Source organism: Dipteris shenzhenensis, chromosome 6 (genome assembly GCF_047967505.1).
Source record: "Dipteris shenzhenensis isolate YYH24624 ecotype China chromosome 6, Dip_SZ_1.0, whole genome shotgun sequence".
Classification (NCBI taxonomy): domain Eukaryota; kingdom Viridiplantae; phylum Streptophyta; class Polypodiopsida; order Gleicheniales; family Dipteridaceae; genus Dipteris; species Dipteris shenzhenensis.
This window is the reverse complement of record NC_141601.1, coordinates 56756137-56777213: the sequence shown is the minus strand read 5'-3', so window position 1 is coordinate 56777213 and position 21077 is coordinate 56756137. Positions and strand designations below refer to the sequence as shown.

The 21077-nt window shown below is 45.9% G+C and overlaps 1 protein-coding gene across 1 annotated transcript in view; it reads right to left on the bottom strand.

Annotated features, from left to right (window-relative positions):
* Window positions 1–764: 764 nt before the first annotated feature.
* The window catches only part of LOC147901390 (uncharacterized), a 61796-nt gene continuing 41483 nt past the window's right edge, over window positions 765–21077 (bottom strand). The window contains exons 6-7 of the mRNA XM_087376065.1: window positions 1527–1603; window positions 765–1287 (exon numbers count right to left, since the gene is read on the bottom strand). Of these exons, the coding sequence (XP_087232191.1) occupies window positions 928–1287; window positions 1527–1603 (437 nt within the window). The 3' untranslated portion in view covers window positions 765–927. The remainder of the gene's footprint in view (window positions 1288–1526; window positions 1604–21077) is intronic.

Here is a 21077-nt window from a genome sequence, read left to right as displayed (position 1 = left end):
AACAAGCTCGAGAGAGAGGCCTAGAAAAGTGACCCTAAGGAAATGAGCCAAGGCCTTGAAGCATCTAGCATAGAGGCTGACAACAGACTAAGGTGCACTAGTTAAAGTCTTCATGGAAGTATTCAAGAGAATATAGTTAAAGTATTCATGGAAGTATTCAAGAGAATACACCATCAAAACCTCACTGGGCCAAGAAAAATCCTTTGACATAAAACTGATGGTGCCAAGCAAGAGAGCATTTCATGACAAAGTGCTCAAGATCTAAAGGGCTTATTGCCACCGATGCCACAATTAGTGGTAGGTCTTGAAAGGCCCTTGATTTTCTATGGCATGGAAGCACAAAGCCCTAATCTTGGAAAACAATGCAAAATCTTGCTGCTAGCTTGTTTTTCTTATGTCAATGATGCCTTGTGAATTCATTCTATTCTCAATCACGGAGTGAGCACTTAATGTACAAATTTCAAGTTGGATGGGGGCGTCCTCATATAGATCATCTGCATTGTCTACAAGGAAAACATATTTAAGAGTACACGACCACCACTGAGTAAGAAATCCTTCAAATTAACCTCTCACCAACACACCCCAAAATACATACCGTACTCTCCCAAAGAAATGTGATTTGGGCTCACACGACAATAGACACTTGGATATAAAAATTATCACTTCCGGAGCTGACAGAACAGAAGCACTGCATGGCCATCCACTCCAATCTGATCAAAATGCATTAATTTATATCATATATTCTTTGACATTGCAGGTGTAATGATCTCTCGGGATCTACAGTGATGTATTTGGGTTTTGGGGGGGAGGGGGTGCTGGGGGGGGCAGGTTTCTGCATTTGCGTTTTCTAGCAGAATGATCTTTGCTTCGTTTGTGTTTGAAAATTACAGGTCCATCTGGAGATCATTACAACAATACAGTGCATTTTTATTTGTCAAAGTCAAAAATTTCATCAATAGACCTGTTATCAGCCTCAAAACTTGAAAATTCCTGGATCATCTCTTCTTCCTCCAGATCCTTATAAGATCCTTCTGTTATATCAAGATTTTTAATTGTCGGCGCACTGCAAACCAGGAGATCTGTCTGTCTTTCATTGACATCATTAAAAAATGTGCAACGATCATTGCTAGTATTCACCATTGCTAAATCTTGTATTGTTTTTTCTGGATTAAGAGGAAATTGTAAACCACATTCATCTTCACCAGATGAAGAAATCCCTTGCTGTGGATTCCTTTTCAAAGCCTTTGACAAATGTCTTAAAGATCTAGCCTTCTTACCACTGATCATCTGCAAAAATGACCATTTCAGAGCAAGATGTATGTTAGCCCATTAAGACTACAACTGTAATCCAAGCTATTACGTTCAATAGACTGAATTTGGTCTCTATGGTGAGATTCAGGACTTTCTGGCATCAAAAAACTTAATTAATCGTCAAGAATCTGCAAAGGAAATACACAAAACTGATGAAACTACTTCGGGAAGAGAAGAGATGTGCTGACTTCCTTTTGATCAAAAAGCCAACTTACATATTTTCCTGTAGCCGAATGCTTGTACAGTTCTATAAAATCTCCCTCTTGAAGGTGGTGATATTTAACAAAGTTGCCTGTGTACACATCAGACAATGCCACTCTTAAAATCTTATCGTCTATGTTTGTAAAAGTAGTCCCCTCCTCCCCCCTTACATGTCAGAGCAGAAAATGCCTTATGGTCTAGGTTTGTAAAAATGCCCCCCCCCCCCCCCTTCTTTCCATCCTCCAACAAAAAAAAGGGCTATATCAGAGTGAATGAATGACACAACTTGCATAATTTAAAAGAAAGCAATGGACCTCTAGAGTGGAGGATGGCTAATAAAGAATATGGCTTGTAGCAGTGGAGGAATTAGTGGGCAAATGAGCAATTTTACTGAAAGAAAAGTTGACCTTTACAAGCACGCACTTCCTCATTTACAATCCCTGCCTGTTGTTTTTTCTAACGTAGTACTCCCTTTCTTAGAACAACACATCTATTGATATGTAGAGGCAAAAATATTAATAGCTCTTCAGATTATCAGTCCAGAGCATGCATACCTTCTTAGAAAAATAATGGTCTTCTCTAGTAAAGCAAATGGCTCATGGCAACGGAGAAACTAGTGGGAAAAATGAGCAATATAAACTAGTGGATAAAAAACAACTCTGGTTCTTTTCTCTGTCGCAGATGCCCTAGGTCTCCATCCCCCATGCTCTCCTCATTTGGGGGCTTACAGATGGGGAGGTGGCCTTTCCAACATTTGGGTCATCATGATATAGATCTTAATATGATCCAAATTCAAAATGCAAGGTCTAAATAATCCATTTTGGACTTGTGAATCTATTACTAGGTTCCAAAAAGTCTTTTAAGACTTTCTCTTCTCTTCTCCCTTTAAAATACTAATAGGGGATGCTAGACCTGTCACATTTCAGTACAAATAGTATTTTGAGGGGGACAGTCAGGTATACAACTTGACTCCTCGCTGTCAATCCTTACATCAAGTGAATCTGAATATAAACATTGGATCAAAGAATTTCATTGTACTAGTCTGATTGGCTCTCCTTTTATATGAAGCACCTGATATATTACAAAGTGCCAAAGATTAAAAGTATACTGCTAGATAAAATCTGCAAGGATTATCATGATTAAGGCCTAAAAATTATAAGTCGTCTGCACAAAAGCTCCACAACTGATCAACAAGAATACAGAGGCAATGCCATTAGACTTGGATGCATCCTTTCCTCCTTGATTTAATATGATATAAACTGCCTTTTTCTCAAGGCCCTACCATCTTGGTCAACACCGTGGCATATTTTAAGGCTAGGTTCAAGACCAACATATTTCACGAGATCTTGTCATTTTCCTTTTGAATTGATAAATCCTATGATCCAATAGAATGGTACTTTCCGAAAGTCAATGCACAGGCAATGGGGTCACCTAGCTCTATCACTCTATTTACAACAGGGCAAGGACCTCCAAGCCATTTAGCAGTAGAAAACAGGACATCTCTAGAATCTCTGGGGGTAGGAGTGGAGCCTGATCCCCCCCCAAAAAAAAAAAACTCTCAAGCTGTGCTCCAGCAGTCAAAAAACTTTCCTTGTCATCAAGCCGCCTCAGTGGTATCTTGACCTCGTATAGGGTCAAGCGAGTGCATTCATAACATCTCACGCACTGTGCTATACTGGCATAGCTCCACTTACTGAGGTGAGCCACTGAAGATAGTGCAGTCCTATACATAATTGGGGGCCGTTTTCACAAGGCCAATTTTTCTGATGGCTCATGCAGCCTAAGCATGACTCACACGTGGACATGGAGCTTTGGCCCGACTGGAGAGGCAGTGCTTTCAAGTGCACTTTCAGGGTTTGCCAACGAAGGGATGGCTTTTCGACACACTAGTGAGGCCGACTGCCATGTATGCAGCACCTTTCTGGGGGAGCGACCTTCCAGCAATAGAATGGAGGAAATTTGAGCGGCTACAGGTGATTATGGGTTCTAGTATGATTTGGAGTAAATCCTCAATCCCCCATCAAATTGTACAAGAAGAGTTCGTCATGACACCTCTCCAAATTGATGCCATTTTTCAGACTGTGACCTTCCTCCACAGAGTATGGGCCTTACCTTATATGAGACGACCGAGGCACTGGAGTCATCCATGCGACTAGCAGAGAGTGGGGCCAACACATGGTAAGTGCGCGTATCCACATGGGCAGGAGGAGCTGCGTGAATTGCCACTGCAGTGTCCCTTTCAATACAACATGGATGCACCGCCTGAGACGATCCCTCAAGATGAGATCAACCGTATGATATGGCTAGATCTCCATACATCTCGGACTTGGGGAGGGGCCCAGGAGTTCCGAACCAAGATCCAACTCTACTGCAATCACTTCTGATGGATTCATCATCACAAGACGGATTCATCATCAAACCCCAATACCTTGAGAATAGAGGGGTTTCACAAGCACTGAGGATTGCTATTGGACAGATGCCGTCTCATCACGTCAGCTGTGGATCGAGGCAAGGAGAGCTGCAGGCATACCTAGAGAGCAGCGGATCTTCAGATTATGCACATTGGGGGCAGTTCAGAAAAAGAAGCATTTCTTATGTGTTTTCCCAACCTACTTTGTTTACTTGTTTCATTTCTTAAACCAGGCTTGGACTAAATGTGATTGTCCTAAACCAGCCCAACATCATGCAACCGTAGGCTGGTTCAGCTCAATTGCCAGTTATGGGTGGTTGTTTGTGATTGAGCTTTGGGAAGTCACCCAATCTCGCCTTGACTTGAGTGCCTTTATGCAGTCAGTTGCCTCTTATAGGTTCACTCTCACGCCTAATCCACTTCCAAGACCAGGTCTGCATTGGGTTCTCTCTCATCACTATGACGGATCATGCAGCAGCAGGCAGAGATTGAGCTAAGGGATGCTGAGACTACTGACTAAGCACAGCGAAATGTCACGGACTTCTATGCATTTGAGTTGACTCTAGGTCACAGAGAGGTGGAGGAGGAGGGGCTATTAGACATGCGGGAATCATGGATCAACAGAGAGAGTCGACGAGGTATTGCCACTTTGAGGGACTCATAGTAGTGAGACCGCCTGAGACGAGGCGTCACTCTTAACATGGCCCACTGAATACAGAGATGGAGGAGACCTCATCCCCCGCCACCACAGCACGAGACAGCTGAATAGACGCAAATTCCAAATATTTTCGCAACTCATCGGAGAGCCACCAAGATGCCGGGTTTTGGCTTTTGAGTTTACATTTGAGTTTTGCTTGAGCTCTTAATCTCTTTAACTTAGCATAGTACTCAGCAAGGGCCTTAGCACGCCCTTTGCTTCAGCCCACTAAGGCTTGTATGAGTTTTTTTCTTTTGGTATACTTTGTCCCATAGGCCCTCGAGGCCTCTTGAGGACGTTAATCTCTCTCTCTCTCTCTCTCTCTCTCTCTCTCTCTCTCCCCGTCGACTACACAATCGGAATGCACAAGATCATGAGGGTCTACGAATGGAACACTTTGCACATGGGCAGGAGGTCCTAGCTCCGGTGCTAGCACACATGTTCAACCAAGCTATTTGTCAGGGCTTGCCACCCACCACCTAGAGCAGCACCACTACTGGACCGATACAAAAAGCAGACGACCCTATGGAGATTGGGAATTCCTGCACCCTCATGATTGGTGATACTCTGGCCAAGATTTATGGATTGGTTCTAGGGAGGGAACTCAAAAGTCATACAGAGGCTCGAGGGCAGCGAGCGGTAGGACAGGCAGGATTCCACAGGCAGCATTCTACCTTAGACCACATAATCACCCTGAGAGCTATCATTGAGGAGGCGAGAGCCAGACACAAGAAAGTCTACACATGCTTTGTAGACTTTTGGACACGGTCCCGCGTTCTCGCATGGTCAGGAGACTACAGGAGATGCAGATTCCAAAGATGTTGATTTGGGGTTTATATGAGTAAGTCAGAGGCAGAGTACGTGCCCCAGGTTGGTCTATCAACCTGGGTCGAGAGCACGATTGGAGTGAAGCGGGGCTGGCCACTCTCACCGACTCTCTTCAGACTCTACATCAATGAGATCACATCTTTCATAGATCGCCTAGGAGGATCGCCTAGGAGGCGAAGGTTCACTCTTGGGTGACCTCGATGACAGTGTTCTCATATCATCCTCAGCGGAAGGGCTACAGAGACATCTGAAGGCACTAGAGGGGTTTTGCAGAGAGAGAGACTTGACAATCAACCTTGGGAAGACCAAGGTTATGGTCTTAAATACCTCACATGCAATAAGTCGTCGACTCAGCTTCACCTATCATGATGAGCCAGTGGAGATACTGCAGTCCTACACATATCTGGGAGTAGTCTTCACAGGACCATTGCCTCTACCAGGAGGGGAGCAGCTTCAGCCCACTCTCACGATTGATCCATTTCCAGGATCAAGTTTGCATTGGGCTATATCTACTTGAGATGCGCCGACACAGGGAGACCCTACTACGACAAATCAGAGAGCAGCAGGAGGCAATCAGACCACAGGACAGGGAGGCTGACAAAGCACAGCACCACGTCACAGACTTCTATGCATTTGAGTAAGCTCCAGGACACAGTGGGGTGGAGGTGGAGGAGATAGCTAACATGCGGGCAGCCTTGATTACTAAGAGAGGGATGCAGAGACCATCTGCAACACGGAGAGTGACCATAGCACACTCTATTGAGGTCTGTCCTTTCACAGCTTTCCTTAGAGGGGACCGTTCAAGGCAAGGGGTTAGTCTGCTGAACATAGCCTAGTGGGTTCAGAGATCGAGGAGACCACGTCCCCCTCCGCCACCACAGCATGGCACAGCTTGACAGATGCAAATCCGAGACATTTTCACCGCTCACAGGCAAGCCACCATGGTGGCAGGCTTTGGCTTCTCAACCTGAGCCTCAGCTCTCGGCATGCTATAGCGCTCTCAGATAGATGCTAGTCTCCAGGTTATCCACGTCACAGACTTCTATGCATTTGAGTAAGCTCCAAGACACAGTGGGGTGGAGGTGGAGGAGATAGCTGACATGCGGGCAGCCTTGATTACTAAGAGAGGGATGCAAAGACCATCTGCAACACGGAGAGTGACCATAGCACACTCTATTGAGGTCTGTCCTATCACAGCTTTCCTCAGAGGGGACCATTCAAGGCGAGGGGTTAGTCTGAACATAGCCCAGTGGGTTCAGAGATCGAGGAGACCACGTCCCCCTCCGCCACCACAGCATGGCACAGCTTGACAGATGCAGATCCGAGACATTTTCACCGCTCACAGGCAAGCCACCATGGTGGCAGGCTTTGGCTTCTCAACCTGAGCCTCACATCTCGGCATGCTATAGCGCTCTCAGATAGATGCTAGTCTCCAGGTTATACCCGATTTTGCTTGAGCCATTGAGCTCTGTAGAGCTATCAGTTTTTCAGGTTTTTTTTTTCACTTTAGCAATCTGCAAGGACCTTAGTGCGCCCTTTGCTCCAGCCCACTGAGGCTTTTATGAGATCATTTGGTGTACTTTGTACCTTGTCCCATAGGCCCGTGAGGTCTCTTGCAGACGTCTCTCTCTCTCTCTCTCTCTCTCTCTCTGTCTCTCCCTCTCTCTCTCTCCGTCCTGCTCCGCCCTCTTCCCGCTGCTGCCCCACTCTGCTTTATGAGATCATTTGGTGTACTTTGTACCTTGTCCCATAGGCCCGTGAGGTCTTCTGCGGACGTCTCTCTCTCTCTCTCTCTCTCTCTCTCTCTCTCTCTCTCCCCGTCCTGCTCCGCCCTCTTCCCGCTGCTGCCCCACTCTGCTGCGCCACTGCTCTTGCTCCACTGCCCCACCTCACTGCTTCGCCCTGATCCACCGTTGCTCCTCGCTGCACCCCTGCTTCGCTACCATTTGCTGCACCCGCTCCCATTCGTTGCCCCCCCTTCGCCTTGTCTTCCCACCCTGCCCTGCCTTTCCACCTCAGCTTGCCTCTCCACCCCGCCAGCCCCTCAGCTCACCCCGCCACCCCCTCAGTCCACCCCGCTAGCCCTTTGCCACCTCCACCAGCCCTCAGCCCACCTCGCCAGCCCTCAAACAGCTCCCCAGGTCCTCAGCTCACCCCGCCATTCACTGCACCTCCACATCTCGATCCATTTGCTCCGAGAAAGTACCTCAAGCTGCAAAAAACAGGAAAAAGAAGGCTTCAGCCACATTACAATGCATCTATGAAAGAGGGGATGTGAAGGGAAAAGAAGTACTACCAACATGCTTGGAGATCAGCCACACACAGATTACTGCACTATTTTTTAATTGGCTGAAACACCATGTACAAGAGCGGGAGTAGAAGACACATTGGGCAAACTAGCTTTGGAGACAGCCATGGCAGCCCTCTCTATAGGGACAGCTCACAAAGGCACTACAAAGGTACTCACATGCCTCAACAAAATCTGCCTCGTGTTGATAGAAAAAATAGACAGCTTGGAGGCCACCAATGTGGCCCTATTGGCTGAGAAAGCACATGTGGATAAAACACTGGCTGAGATTCGGAAACAAGGCGGGAAGGTACAAGAAGAATGGAGGAAGGAGAAGGCAAAGAAAGAAGAATGGGAGAAGGAGAGAGCAGAATGGGAAAATGAGAAGACCAAGCTACAAGACCAAGTGCACGCATTGGGGACTGAGCTACAACAAATGAAGGGCAAGCAAATAACATCAGATGGTGGTTGCAAAGTTATGGATGAGCTCAAAGCAGAAAATGCAGCCTTTAAGAAAGAGATGGAGACCATGCAGACTATATGAATGGTAAGCATGCCGAGTTCGCACAACAGCTCAACAAGGGAAAGAAGTGATGCTTGAATGGACAGAAGTTGTTAAAAAGGGATCAGCAGCTCCCAAAAAAGAACTCATTTCTGAGACACTAGAGGAAGAGAAGAGGCGAGCCAGTAAAGTAATGAATGTTCTAGTTAGAGGTTTCACAGTGGGAGATACCCCAATGGTAGATGCTCAAGCCCTATTTTCCAAGATGGGAGTCAACCTCACATGTGAGGCAGCTTGGAGGGTCGGGAAGACGGAGATACCATTAGTGCTGAAACTCCGGACAGCAATTGATAGGTCCAACCTCATGAGCATGCGAGCATCCTTGAAGGGGACCAAAATCTACTTGGATGATGACCTCACCCTTCTACAGCAGGAACATAGAAGGGAAGGCATGACACGGGTAATGGCAGCAAGGGAAGCAGGGAAATGGGCTGCCTACAGGGATGGCAAAGTGGTTATTTGAGAAAGAGTTGACAGAGGGGACAAGGGAGAAGGGGAGAAGGAAGAGGGGGAACTATGACGGTGTCAGAACCAGGAGGGGAGTGCACAAAACAAGCTGAGTATGGCTGCATGGAACTGTAATGGTACCCTTTGGTCCGACCCAGGTGGCTTCTCGGAGACATACACAGGCAGAGACATCATCTTCTACATTGAGACATATGAGAGCCCAGAGAGAGGGCTGCCCACAATGACAGGGTACATTTGGGAGTCAGCTCATAGGAAAGAACTGAGGAGAGATAGTGGAGTACGAGGCTCTCGAGGTGTAGCTGTCCTTTTCGAAACACACTTGAGACCACTCATATCAGTGGTACGAAGAGAGGAACATGCACGTCACATGTGGATACGAGTACAGCTACTAGATGCCCGACCAATCTTCATTGCAATATGTTATTTCCTTCCAAACACGTCATCATATGTCCATGATGTCACTACAAAGGGACACAGTTCTCATGAGATGATACATGATGATATCATGTAGTTCTCCAGACATGGAGACACCCCAGGACGAGAGATAGGCAAGTGGGCTTACTTGACTTCACATATGAGAGAGACCCCCACATGATGCCAGAGTTAGATGCAGCAGAGCTTGGGATTCGGAGACTTTCTACAGATACTTCACATGTGACAGCATATGAGCGACGCTTGCTTGAGTTGGGAGCTGTCCACGACCTCATCATCTACAATGGACTTCAGAGATGTCCATCATCTAGGGGATTCACATGCTTCCCACATGGAGGTGGGACTAGCACAATGGACTACCTAGGTCCATTTGCTTTTGTCTCACGGATACATGACCTCACTATACCCCCACCCCCACTTGGAGCCGAAACCACTCATATATGGCCTTCGATGTTCTTGCTACTACGCCAGTCACAGGGAGAGTTCCTACCGCAGCCCGGACCCAAATCCACTTTGACCGTGCCCTTGATCTAGTGTATGTGTGTCACTTAGCTAGAGAGCTTCCGGCCCTATTGGAGGGTGATTTAGACCTCGCCCACGCCTCAGCCACCCTTGTCACAGTGATATAGGATGCTGCCACCACATCCTTTCCTACGACCCAATCCTACGACCCGATCTTCATGGGTACGAGATGGGAAGATGCCTCGAAACCCCTAGTTTGATGATGAGTGCAGAGAGATGCGAGCCCACCTCACACGAGAGTGAGCCTTGGGTTAGTTGACGTCACATGAGGCACACATGATCTTTCAGTAGTTGACACGCTGCAAGAGACGAGCCTTCCTCACACATAGGGTGGATGAGATCATCAGATCATTTCGCGGAGGAGACCCGACCACTGGATGGGGACTTCTTTCAAAGGGGAAGCCACCCCTCCCCATCACTGATCCGGGAGTGTGGCACACTTATGCATGCTCCCTATATGATGTCTTGCGGCAGACACCACCAGACATGTCCTCTATGCCCAGGCCCACTACCTGCCATCTATTCACTACGCAGAATGTGCGCGCTGCACTTCGCCGGCTCCGCAACCAAAAAACACATGATCATTGCACATATATTTAACCTTGTAGTTTGTCAGGGCTTCCCACTAGCATGGAGCACCACCACTATCATACCGATACACAAAGCAAGAGACCTCATGGACATCGAAAACTATTGCACCCTCATGATTGGCCACACATTGGCCAAGATCTATGGATCGGTACTAGAGAGGGAAATCAACAGTCATACACAGGCACAGGGGCAACGAGCACTTGGGTAAGTTATCTCTATGTTGTGTAACTTAGTGCCATGAGTAAGGCCACTCATCAACCAAGACCACAAAACTATTTCATTTTGCATGTTCTCGAGCTTATCGGTCAGCATTGTCAATCACATTTACCCTGCACTAGGGAGCATTGTGACACACAATCTAACCCAAGATAGTTTGTCATATGCCGTGACCCCTTTGTGATCCCTAGAGTGAGGTTCAGCAATTGGCTAATAGAAATCGTCATGTTTGGTTCCCGAAACTTTTGAAAACCATGTTATCTCAATGAGGGGTTCTTTTTGCTTGAGGTCATGCTTGATGACCTTAGCTATTTTCTTTTCTTCTTTCTAGAAAACCCCCACACTCCATTGACTTCTTTGGCTCATCTGGACTGCTGCTTGTGATCTTATCCACCTCTACCTGTGCGGTCATCTTGGATGCATGCTTCCTGGAGCATGTTGAGTTGTTTCTTCCACAATTGGCATTTGCTCTTCTGGTGTCCTTACTTGCTACAAAAGTAGCATGTCGTTTAATGGTGTTCTTCAATCTATCTCCTTGGTAGGGTCTTCAACACTTCGTGTCTCCTTTTCCACTTGGTGGACATCCGCCGCTCGTTTGTGCTTGTTGAGCTCGGTTGTGGCTTGAGCAATTGCAGTATTGGCACTTGCTGCCTCCCGTGGGGTGTTAAAGTCACCATTCCTCCATCACCTGCAAATCAAGAGGCCCCTTCTCTTGTCTCTCACCTAGCTCCGGCCACGACCTGTGATGATGTTCCTTCAAATCCATCTCCAGATCCTGGCCTTCCTTCTTCGGATCCATCTCCAAATCTTAGTGTTTCTTTCGAGCAGCCCCCTTCCGCTTTAGTATTACAGAGATCTATGATCGATCGAGGGAAGGATGTGGATCTTGCCTCTACAGCTCTCTTACAGGTAGGGATCTTACGAACTCCAGCACTGTGCTTGGTTCGAAGGAACTCTTCTCTCCTTTGGCTGATTCTAAAGAGGCAGAGTTTGTGCCCTCTACTTTTGGTGATGTTGTTCTTGGTTTTTCTATCAATAGAGAGTCCTCGTCCATAGGTCTACGTAGGGTTCCTTTCCATCAATTTTCCTCCTCTCCACTACTCCCATCTTTCGACGAATGGCCACCCATTCAATCAATCCTTGCCCATTCCACCGGCCGCAAGAACATGTACGTTCTCAAAAGACGAGTTGTCGGAGCTTCAGAAGGATGTGGAGTTTGAGAGCTCCAACACCCTCTTTGCATGCATTCATGGGTACCACCCTTCCAGACCATAGGCTAGGGATCGGATGCTTCTTGTCCCACCTTCTAACCACATCCCACGCCTCTTTGCACCCTCTTTGCATGGATTCATGGGTACCACCCTTCCAGACCATAGGCTAGGGATCGGATGCTTGCTGTCCCACCTTCTAACCACATCCCACGCCTCTTTGATACTTGATTACTAGGATGGGTTTCTTTTAGGTGGACTTTGATTCTCCTGGAGCTGCGAGCATTGTGCTTCCTTTAACGCTTTGTTCCGAGAAGATCTTCTTCAAGCCCTTCTCTTCAAGTTTCAACCTTATAGAGGAAGATAGGTGAATGACCACTCTCCATTAGATTCCCAAGTATGCCGCAAGTTTACCATCAATTCCTAGCCACGATTGGAGCTTCTTTTCGGCTGGCCATAGAGATCTCCCCCCTTCTCCTCGGTTTATCATCTCTCGCAAAAGGCGAAAAGATCGGATGGGGATTTTCTACATCATAGTTCAGCATTCTGATGGCTCTCTTTTTTGACAGGGAGTCGAGATCACGAGTAGACAGGATCCATGTTAGATATGCATGACCTTTGGGCATTTTGCTAAAGATTATCCAAAGAAGAAGACAAGGTCCAAGAAGTCTTTTGGTGCGGCCCCTCCTTGTCCTCATCAAAGTGTTCCATAGGCACTTTCCTGCACCTGCTGCCCCATGTTGGGTTGCTGTTAGCGTTGCAATCATTCATCACTTGCAGATCAGGAGCCTCTTCTCTTGCCTTGGACCTTGCCTTGATATATAGTTTTAGTCACGGCTAGTGATGCCCATGACCTAGTTCAAGTCACGGTGGCCAATGATGCTCCGGATTCAGCCTTAGATGAGGCCAGTGATGTTGTTCCTTGAGATCCTTTTCTAGATCCTATCCTGCCATCCAAGCAGCCCCCTTCCACATCTGTTCTCTAGACACTCTTCATTGATGGATGTTGCTCCATCCTCCTCAGCTCTATTTCAGGCAAGGATCTTACAAAATCCTGTGTCGTGCTTTGCTCAGAGGAACTCTTTCTCTCCTCTGGCTGATTATGGAGAGCTAGAGTTTGTGCCCTTTGCTTTTGGTGACACAGTTCTTGGTTTTCCTACCGATAGAGAATCCTCTTCCATAGGTATGGGGGTTCTTTTCTTTTCGACTTTCCTTCATGAACATTCAAACAATCATCATCATCATCGCTCCGTTACTCCTGGAGATCTTCTACATAGGAGGAGATAGGTGTCATGTGACTAGGTTGGGTACGGTTTTTCAATCTACGATAAGGATTGTTAGCTGGAATAGTCGAGGCGTTCGTGGTATACCTCATTGCCACTGAAGACAATTGATTTATAATCAGCTTCATCCGGGTGTCTCTGGGGGACTTACTGATGTTCTCTTTATCAAGGAACACCACAAGTTGGATGTTAAAGATTGTGCAAAGTTAGATAAATTGCTTTTTGGTCATACCTTCTAGTCTCTTGCTTTGGACACTAGAGCAGGAATATGCATGTGTTACAGATTCCTTTCTTCCCCTTGTGGTTGCACATGCTATTATTATACTCTTTGGAGCACACTGAATATTACTTTTGATGGCAAAGTGGATATTACTTGTGATTGGGGACATAACGTGACACCACCCTAGCACTCCTGGAACCTCTGACCTGCAAGCTAACACAAGAACACACCAAACGTGAGGAAATTGAGCACGCTACTCACCACCCAACCATGACATCTACGGGATGCGATCCCGAATCAGGAGATGTCTCCTCCGATTGAGCTACTGGCACGAACTCCCAACCAGATCCTAACCAACTTGGTGTCCCATACCACCAAGTGGCGCTATGAAGCCTAGGATCTATGGTTGGGCCTTGGGCTACGCTATGATGCACGCGCGCGTTTGCGACTCAATCTAGGATCAGACCTAGCACATGGGAACGAGACTTGCTCCCATCGGTTCTCTAAGAACTGAACCTCTGGGCCCCTTATATAGACTCGGGCCCCAAGCGCCAAAAATAGCGAAGACCTCTAACTGGTTCGTACCCTTGCCACTCAACCCGAGAATCAAGCTTGCCTAGCTCTAAGCCTCCCCAGGCAACCTGAGCTAGTCTTGTGTACCCAGTACATGTCGGATACCAATCCGTGCACATGACATACTTCCCCTCCTCTAAGAACTCACTCCTGAGTTCGCTAAAAAACCCGGGAATGTCCTCTAGAGATTCTATAATGTCTCCCATGTTGCATCCTCCTCAACACAATCCTTCCACTTGACCTTCTATTCCATGATAGTTCTATTACGAATCTGTCTTTCACGAAATTCAAGAATACTCTCAGGTTCGTGTGGAATAAAAGTCAGATTTGTAACTTCTATTATTTCTTGAGGAGAAACAAGTTGATCATCACACCCAGTAACTCTTTCAGTCTACTAACATGAAATACTGGATGTACTTTAACATCAAGAGACAATTCTAGTCTATATGCGACTCGTTCAATTCTTTTAATAACCTTGAACGGACCACAGTATCTGCGGGATAACTTCGGAACCAAACCAGTACTTAGGCTCTTGGATTCCTTGGGAATACGCAAATACACCATCGTTCCTTCAGAGAACTCTCTAGGTGAACGATGTCTATTAGCATAAAATATGTCTCGATCTTGAGCACTTCTAATAGACTCCTTGGCAAACTGCAACATTTCTTGCATGTTTTGCAAGAATGTCTTTGCAGCATCATGTTGGATTTCCTTTAACCCAACCATAACTTCACCAGTGACTTAGGTTGAAACCCGTACATAAGCATAAAAGGACTCTAACTAGTACTCGAATGCTTTGCACTATTATAAGCAAAATCTATCATAGGGAGATAATCTTCCCATGAAGACTCTCTTAGAAACATATGCCCGAAGCATATATTCAACCAATCGGTTGACTTCTCTGTACTGCCATCAAATTGTGCATGATCTGAGGAACTCATGCTTAGAGTAGTTTCCAACTTCTCAAAAACAAGTGTCTAGAAGTTACTTGTAAACTTCGAGTCCCTGTCGCTAACTATGTCAGAGGGCAAACCATACAGCTTAAACAAGTGGTCCACAAACTCGTGAGCCAGCTAAATAGCTGAGATGGTTGTTCTAGTACATAAGCATAAAAGGACTCTAACCAGTACTCGAATGCTTTGCACTATTATAAGCAAATTCTATCATAGGGAGATAATCTTCCCATGAAGACTCTCTTAGAAACATATGCCCAAAGCATATATTCAACCAATTGGTTGACTTCTCTGTACTGCCATCAAATTGTGCATGATCTGAGGAACTCATGCTTAGAGTAGTTTCCAACTTCTCAAAAACAAGTGTCTAGAAGTTACTTGTAAACTTCGAGTCCCTGTCGCTAACTATGTCAGAGGGCAAACCATACAGCTTAAACAAGTGGTCCACAAACTCCTGAGCCAGCTGAATAGCTGAGATGGTTGTTCTAGTAGGTAAGAATCTAGCCATCTTTGTCAGACGGTCCACTATGACCCAAATGGAGTCATGACCCTTGTGCGTCCTAGGCAAACCAGTAATAAAATCCATGGAAATACTTTCCCATTTATTACTTGGGATTTACAATTGTTGTAATAACCCTGCGCTTCTAAGGCGTTCTGCCTTAGTACCTGACAAACCCGGCAACCTACCACATAGTTTTCAATAAATGCACCCATCTTAGGCCAATAAAAGGTATGCTTCACAAGAGACAGAGTCCGATGTATACCTAGATGTCCAGCACTAGGAGCATCATGACACTCCCAGAGAATCTTAGATCAAAGATCCGAAACATCTGGCACACATATCTTTCCATTCCGGAACAACAAGCCGTTCCTTATCACCCACTGGCCTCCCACCGCCTGTATCGTAGGTGGCACAATCCCTAAGTCCTGGTCAACCATGGAGCTCCCATCCTAGACTTTCTGCCAATAAAAACTAAAATGACTATCAGTTGCGCAAGCCCTCTCAAGGATTGAAATACGTCTGAGGATAATTCTGTAAATGACATAGCATTTACAAACTTGACTCGACTTAAGGCATCCGCCACACTATTCAGCGAACCCTTTCGATAACGTATTTCAAAATCAAAATCTAGCATTTACAAACTTGACTTGACTTAAGGCGTCCGCCACACTATTCAGCGAACCCTTTCGATAACGTATTTCAAAATCAAAATCTTGCATTAATTCTGCCCATCTAGGCTTTTGTCCCCTCAATTCAGACCCGTCACATACATACTTGATTGACTCATGATCGGTCAATACAAGAAACTTCGAACCATACAAGTAGTGTCTCCAAACCTTCAGAGCATACACAACTGCATAGAGTTCTTTTTCTAGTGTGGGTCAACGATATTGGGTGTCATCTAGCTTCTTACTCTCAAAAGCTACAGGTCTACCCTTTTGGAATAGAGCTTCCCTAATCGCAAAATCACTCGCATCAGCCTCTAAAACATAAGGCCGGGTAGGATCGGATAATGCAAGAACGGGTGCTTCCTTGATAGTTAACTTCAAGGTTTCAAAAGCCTTGTTCAATGCATCATTCCAAGAGATCGGCTGGGCACGACCTTTCAATATGTTTATCAGGGGTGCCGTGATGTGTCAATAATCATGCACAGACTTTCGTAGAAAAACCGTGAATCCTAGAAAAGAATGAAGTTGTTTCACAGTCTGAGGGATAGGCCATTCTAAAATCTTCTGGATACGATCCAGATCAATGCTAATACCTTCAGAAGAAATCTTGCGTCCTAAGTAAATGATCTCCTTCATAAAGAAGTCACATTTACTCATCTTGGCATAAAGCTTATGATGTCTTAGTATAACTAAGACAATCCGGAGGTGTCCAATGTGATTCTCTAGTATTCGGCTATATACCAAGATGTCATCTAAGAACACAACGACGAATTTGCCTAGAAAATCTCGGAAAAAATCGTTCATCATTTGCTCGAAGGTGGCAGGAGCATTGGTCAAACCAAAAGGTAATACAAGAAACTCGTAGTGGCCATACCTAGTTCGGAATGCGGTTCTATCTATGTGTTTAGCATAGATACAGATTTGGTTATAACCCGTACGCAAATCAATCTTAGTGAAATACTTCACTCCGGCTAAACGGTCTATAAAATCATTGGAACGAGGAAGAGGGTATCGATTCTTAATTGTCACTTTATTCAATCATTTATAATCTATATACTTTCTCCATGAATTATCTTTCTTCTTTCTTAAGAGGACAGGTGCTCCCCAAGGTGATTTACTTGGGCAGATATAGCCCATATTCAGATAATCTTGTAGCTGTGAAGCTAACTCATCCTCCTCAAGCTGGCTCATCCTATAAGATGGAACACTGATAGGTTGAGCCCCAGGTACTAAATCTATGCGATGGTCCACTGCCCGTTCTGGAGGTAAACCTTCTGGTAGTTGAGCAAGAAATACATCCATGAAATCATCCAACAACATTCTCAATACAGTGTTCAAACACGCTTAAATCATTCTTGCTATTAACAGAGACAACAAATGAAGAAAGTGGAATCAAAACACACTGATATACATCATAATGAGAAGTATTTATTATATTCCGAAGATGCATCGCAGAGGAAATAGGTCCCTAAGAAGAGGGAATATTATCACGCTGAATACAAAATTGGGTGTCCTTATCCAAAAAAGAAAGGGTATGTTCCTTCCATCCAATCCGAATATCATGGGTTTTAAACCACTCTATTCCGATTAACAAGTCCACATGCTCCAAGTGCATGACATAGCACGTAAGAGCAGCTGTGTAGTCTTGAATTTGGATAGAAAGTGCTTCAATCTTGCGATCCCAAAACTGCTTCCCGGTTGGAAGCTGCACCTCGTAGGTATGATCGCTAGGTATTGTCGACAGTCCCATCTTCTGCACAAGTTTGTAATTAACAAAGTTGTGAGAGCTGCCCGAGCCAAAGAGAATGTGAACTCTTTGGTCCCTAACTTCTCCATAAACTCCGAAAAGATCATGGAAACCAAATAATGAATTATTAAAAGTCCAATTACAAGAAAGTGGGCAGGTAATGACATTTACAGAAATACCGATCATCGAAACTTGATTAGCTCCCTTAGCTTTGGTACCTCGACCCGCATGGAGCTGCACTAGCCATGGTATCATCATAGATGCATGCGTAATTCATGGCCTCTTGCAAAGTGGTACACTTGTTGTTCTTTATCTGTAACTTGTACGAGTTAGGAAAACCATCCACAAAGAAACCTAACAAGGTCACTGGATCCATCTTTGTAGCCCTAGTTTGCAAATCTCGAAACCTCTAAAGATAAACCTCAAAAGTCAGATTCAACTTGGACATATCGAGAGCTTTGAGCTTGCCTAAGATATCGTAATCTTCCTCCTTCAGAAATTCTTTCCTGAAGAGCCCTTCGAATTCTATCCATGTTGCAGGCTTTGGTCGGAGTTCCTTCCACCACAATAAAGCCTTTCCTTACATAAACCCTGCTGCAAGCTGTATTTTCTTGTCATTCGGGTAAGGGTGAAACTGGAAGTATACTTGCGACTTGTGCAACCAAGTGTCAACAATCTGCTTGGTACGCGAATTCTGATCTCTGGGAAAAAGATCTGGAGTGATGTTCGGACCTAACACTGAAGCCATGGCATCCACATGCGTGAGCGCCTGAACAGTGCTAGTCAAAAGTGTGAGTGTAGTCTGAATCCCTTGGAGTTGCTGAGTCAACCCCGTTTGATTCGTGTTAACTTGCTCAAACTTTTCATCAAGAGCAGTGGTGAATTCACTGAAGGCCGTCTTTGTAATTAGATCATCATAGAGACCCTGGTCATCCTCTGCATGGTAGTTCATATCCTGGTCTCCCATCGCAAGCTCGCGGTCTACAGAATCAGCCATAACTGAATCGAATCGGATGAAGAAAGTATACTGAGAGAAGAGAAGGAACAGGTGGTCTCGAAACTGGGAGGCTAGAACAGAGAGAAAAGCTGACGAAACAGAGGGGATGAGAGAAAGAGAGCTGGCTGGACGGAAGGAGAAGGGGCTGGTTGAAGCGATCAATCGTTGAACCCAGCTCCTAGCTGTGCCGTACGGATATCTGCAGCAGGCGGTACTTGAGAGTGGAATCGGCAAGAGGGGCGTGGAGGGGTATAGACTTGCGCACAGGTCACGAGAAGGGGAGGAGCTGCTGCTGCACTATGCTCTAGAATGGGTGGGCGAAGCTTTTAGAGAGCTCAGCTTTCTAAAAAGCCCACCCTCCTAAGTTGGAGGGGTGGTGCTTTTTTTAGCATCCAGGCCCCCTCGAACCTGCGACTTGCTCCAACCCATGGCGCACCCCTTGACTGCGAATTGCTCTAGTGAACTGCTCCAGCATATGGCGCTCTCCTGGTCTCTGCTCAGCCCGACCGTACCTGGGTTCAACTGAAGCTCCACCTCAGCCCATCGCTTACCAATGATCAGCCCATCTCTTCTCTCCTACAATCGTTTCTCTCCTACAATCTCTCTCCCCTGCAATCGTTCTCTGCCCCTCCAAGCTACACCTCACTCTCTCTCTCACCTAACGCCTCAGTTCAACTTCGAATTCACTCACTCTCTGCCTTCTCCTACCTTCTTTCCCTAATCTAAACCACTTCCCTTAACCGATGAACCAATCAAGCACTGGCACAGTAATGAACATGAATTTCGAAATTAGGGCATACCTGGAGAAAAAAATCGTCCAAATTTCTCACAACAGAAGTTCCTACCTCAGGAGTTGGCTCTGATACCAACTCACACGACCCCAGCACTTCTGAAACCTCTGACCTGCAAGCTTACACAAGAACACACCAAACATGAGGAAACTAAGCAGACTGCTCACCACCCAACCATTACATCTACGGGATGCGATCCCGAATCAGGAGATGTCCCCTTCGAGCCACGAGCTGAGCTACTGGCACGAACTCCCAACTAGATCCTAACCAGCCTGGTGTCCCATACCACCAGGTGGCGCTGTGAAGCCTAGGATCTGCTGCTAGGCCTTGGGCTATGCTATGATGCAGGCGCGCATCCGCGACTCAATCCAGGATCAGCAGACCTAGCACCTAGGAATGAGACTTGCTCCCATTGGCTCTCTGAGAACTGAACCTCTAGGCCCCTTATATAGACTCGGGCCCCAAGTGCCAAAAATAGCGAAGACCTCTAACTGGTTCGTACCCTTGCCACTCAACCCAAGAATCACGCCTACCTAGCTCTAAGCCTCCCCAGGCCACCTGAGCTAGTCTTGTGTACCCAGTACACGTCGGATACCAATCCGTACACATGACATAACGTTGGTCTACTAAATCTTTATTATGCCACCAACAGTAGAGGGGATTGTGACTTTTTCTAGAAGAACTTCTCTCCTAGGTCCAATTTATAGACTCATGGATTGTTAGAGGTGACTTCAACATGGCGGAGTTTCCCTCAGACAAAAGGAGCAGCTTGGCAAGCCTTCTTGTTCCACTTCAGTGGCAGACATGCTTGGATTGATGATGCCTTTCACAGATTTCCTCATTCACTTATGACGTGGCTAGATATGCATGATGGGGCATTAGATCACAGTTACCACGGAACGGCGTTCCGACATCTGGAACGTCTGGAATGCTGTTCCAGGAAGTAGGCCGGAGCGGCCCCGGAACCTCCCCAAATTTTTTATTTTTAGTTTTGCTCTTTGAAAGTTTCAAATGGGTATTTTAGAGCTTATATATAAAGTTTAAAGCTGTAAAATGTTAGTTTCTTTCATTTTCTAACGTAGTTTTATGTCATATGATGGAGTGTCGTGTATGACGTGGCGTTCCCCCTTCTTGGAACGTTCACATTCCAACATCCGAATTTTTGGAATGTTCCCGTTCCTTGGTAACTATGCATTAGACAGAGGTGGCTGGATATTCATCTCATTAGGAGTTTCAACCTCGAATCACTTTTCAATGGTTATGATGGTTTATGACCTCATTTGAGACGCCACTCTCAGGATTCAAGATGCTTTGTATACAGAGGAGGGCCTCACAGAGGATGTATGACAGATTTGGGTGTCTCATATGCACGGTGGAGTGCCATCTCTTTCACATGTGGTGGCAGCCCTCTCTGGTATTAGTGTTTTCTATCATACCATGACAGGAGATTGGACTCCAACAACAGTTAGCAGCCATGTAAAGGGAAGAGCAAGAAATGGCTTACAGATGCAGGGCTCATAATAGGTTTCGTAAGGTCAAAGAGCAGAATATGCCTCTCATGCACGGGAGTCTTTTTGGATTCAGATGGAAGGAAGAGTCAATAAACACTT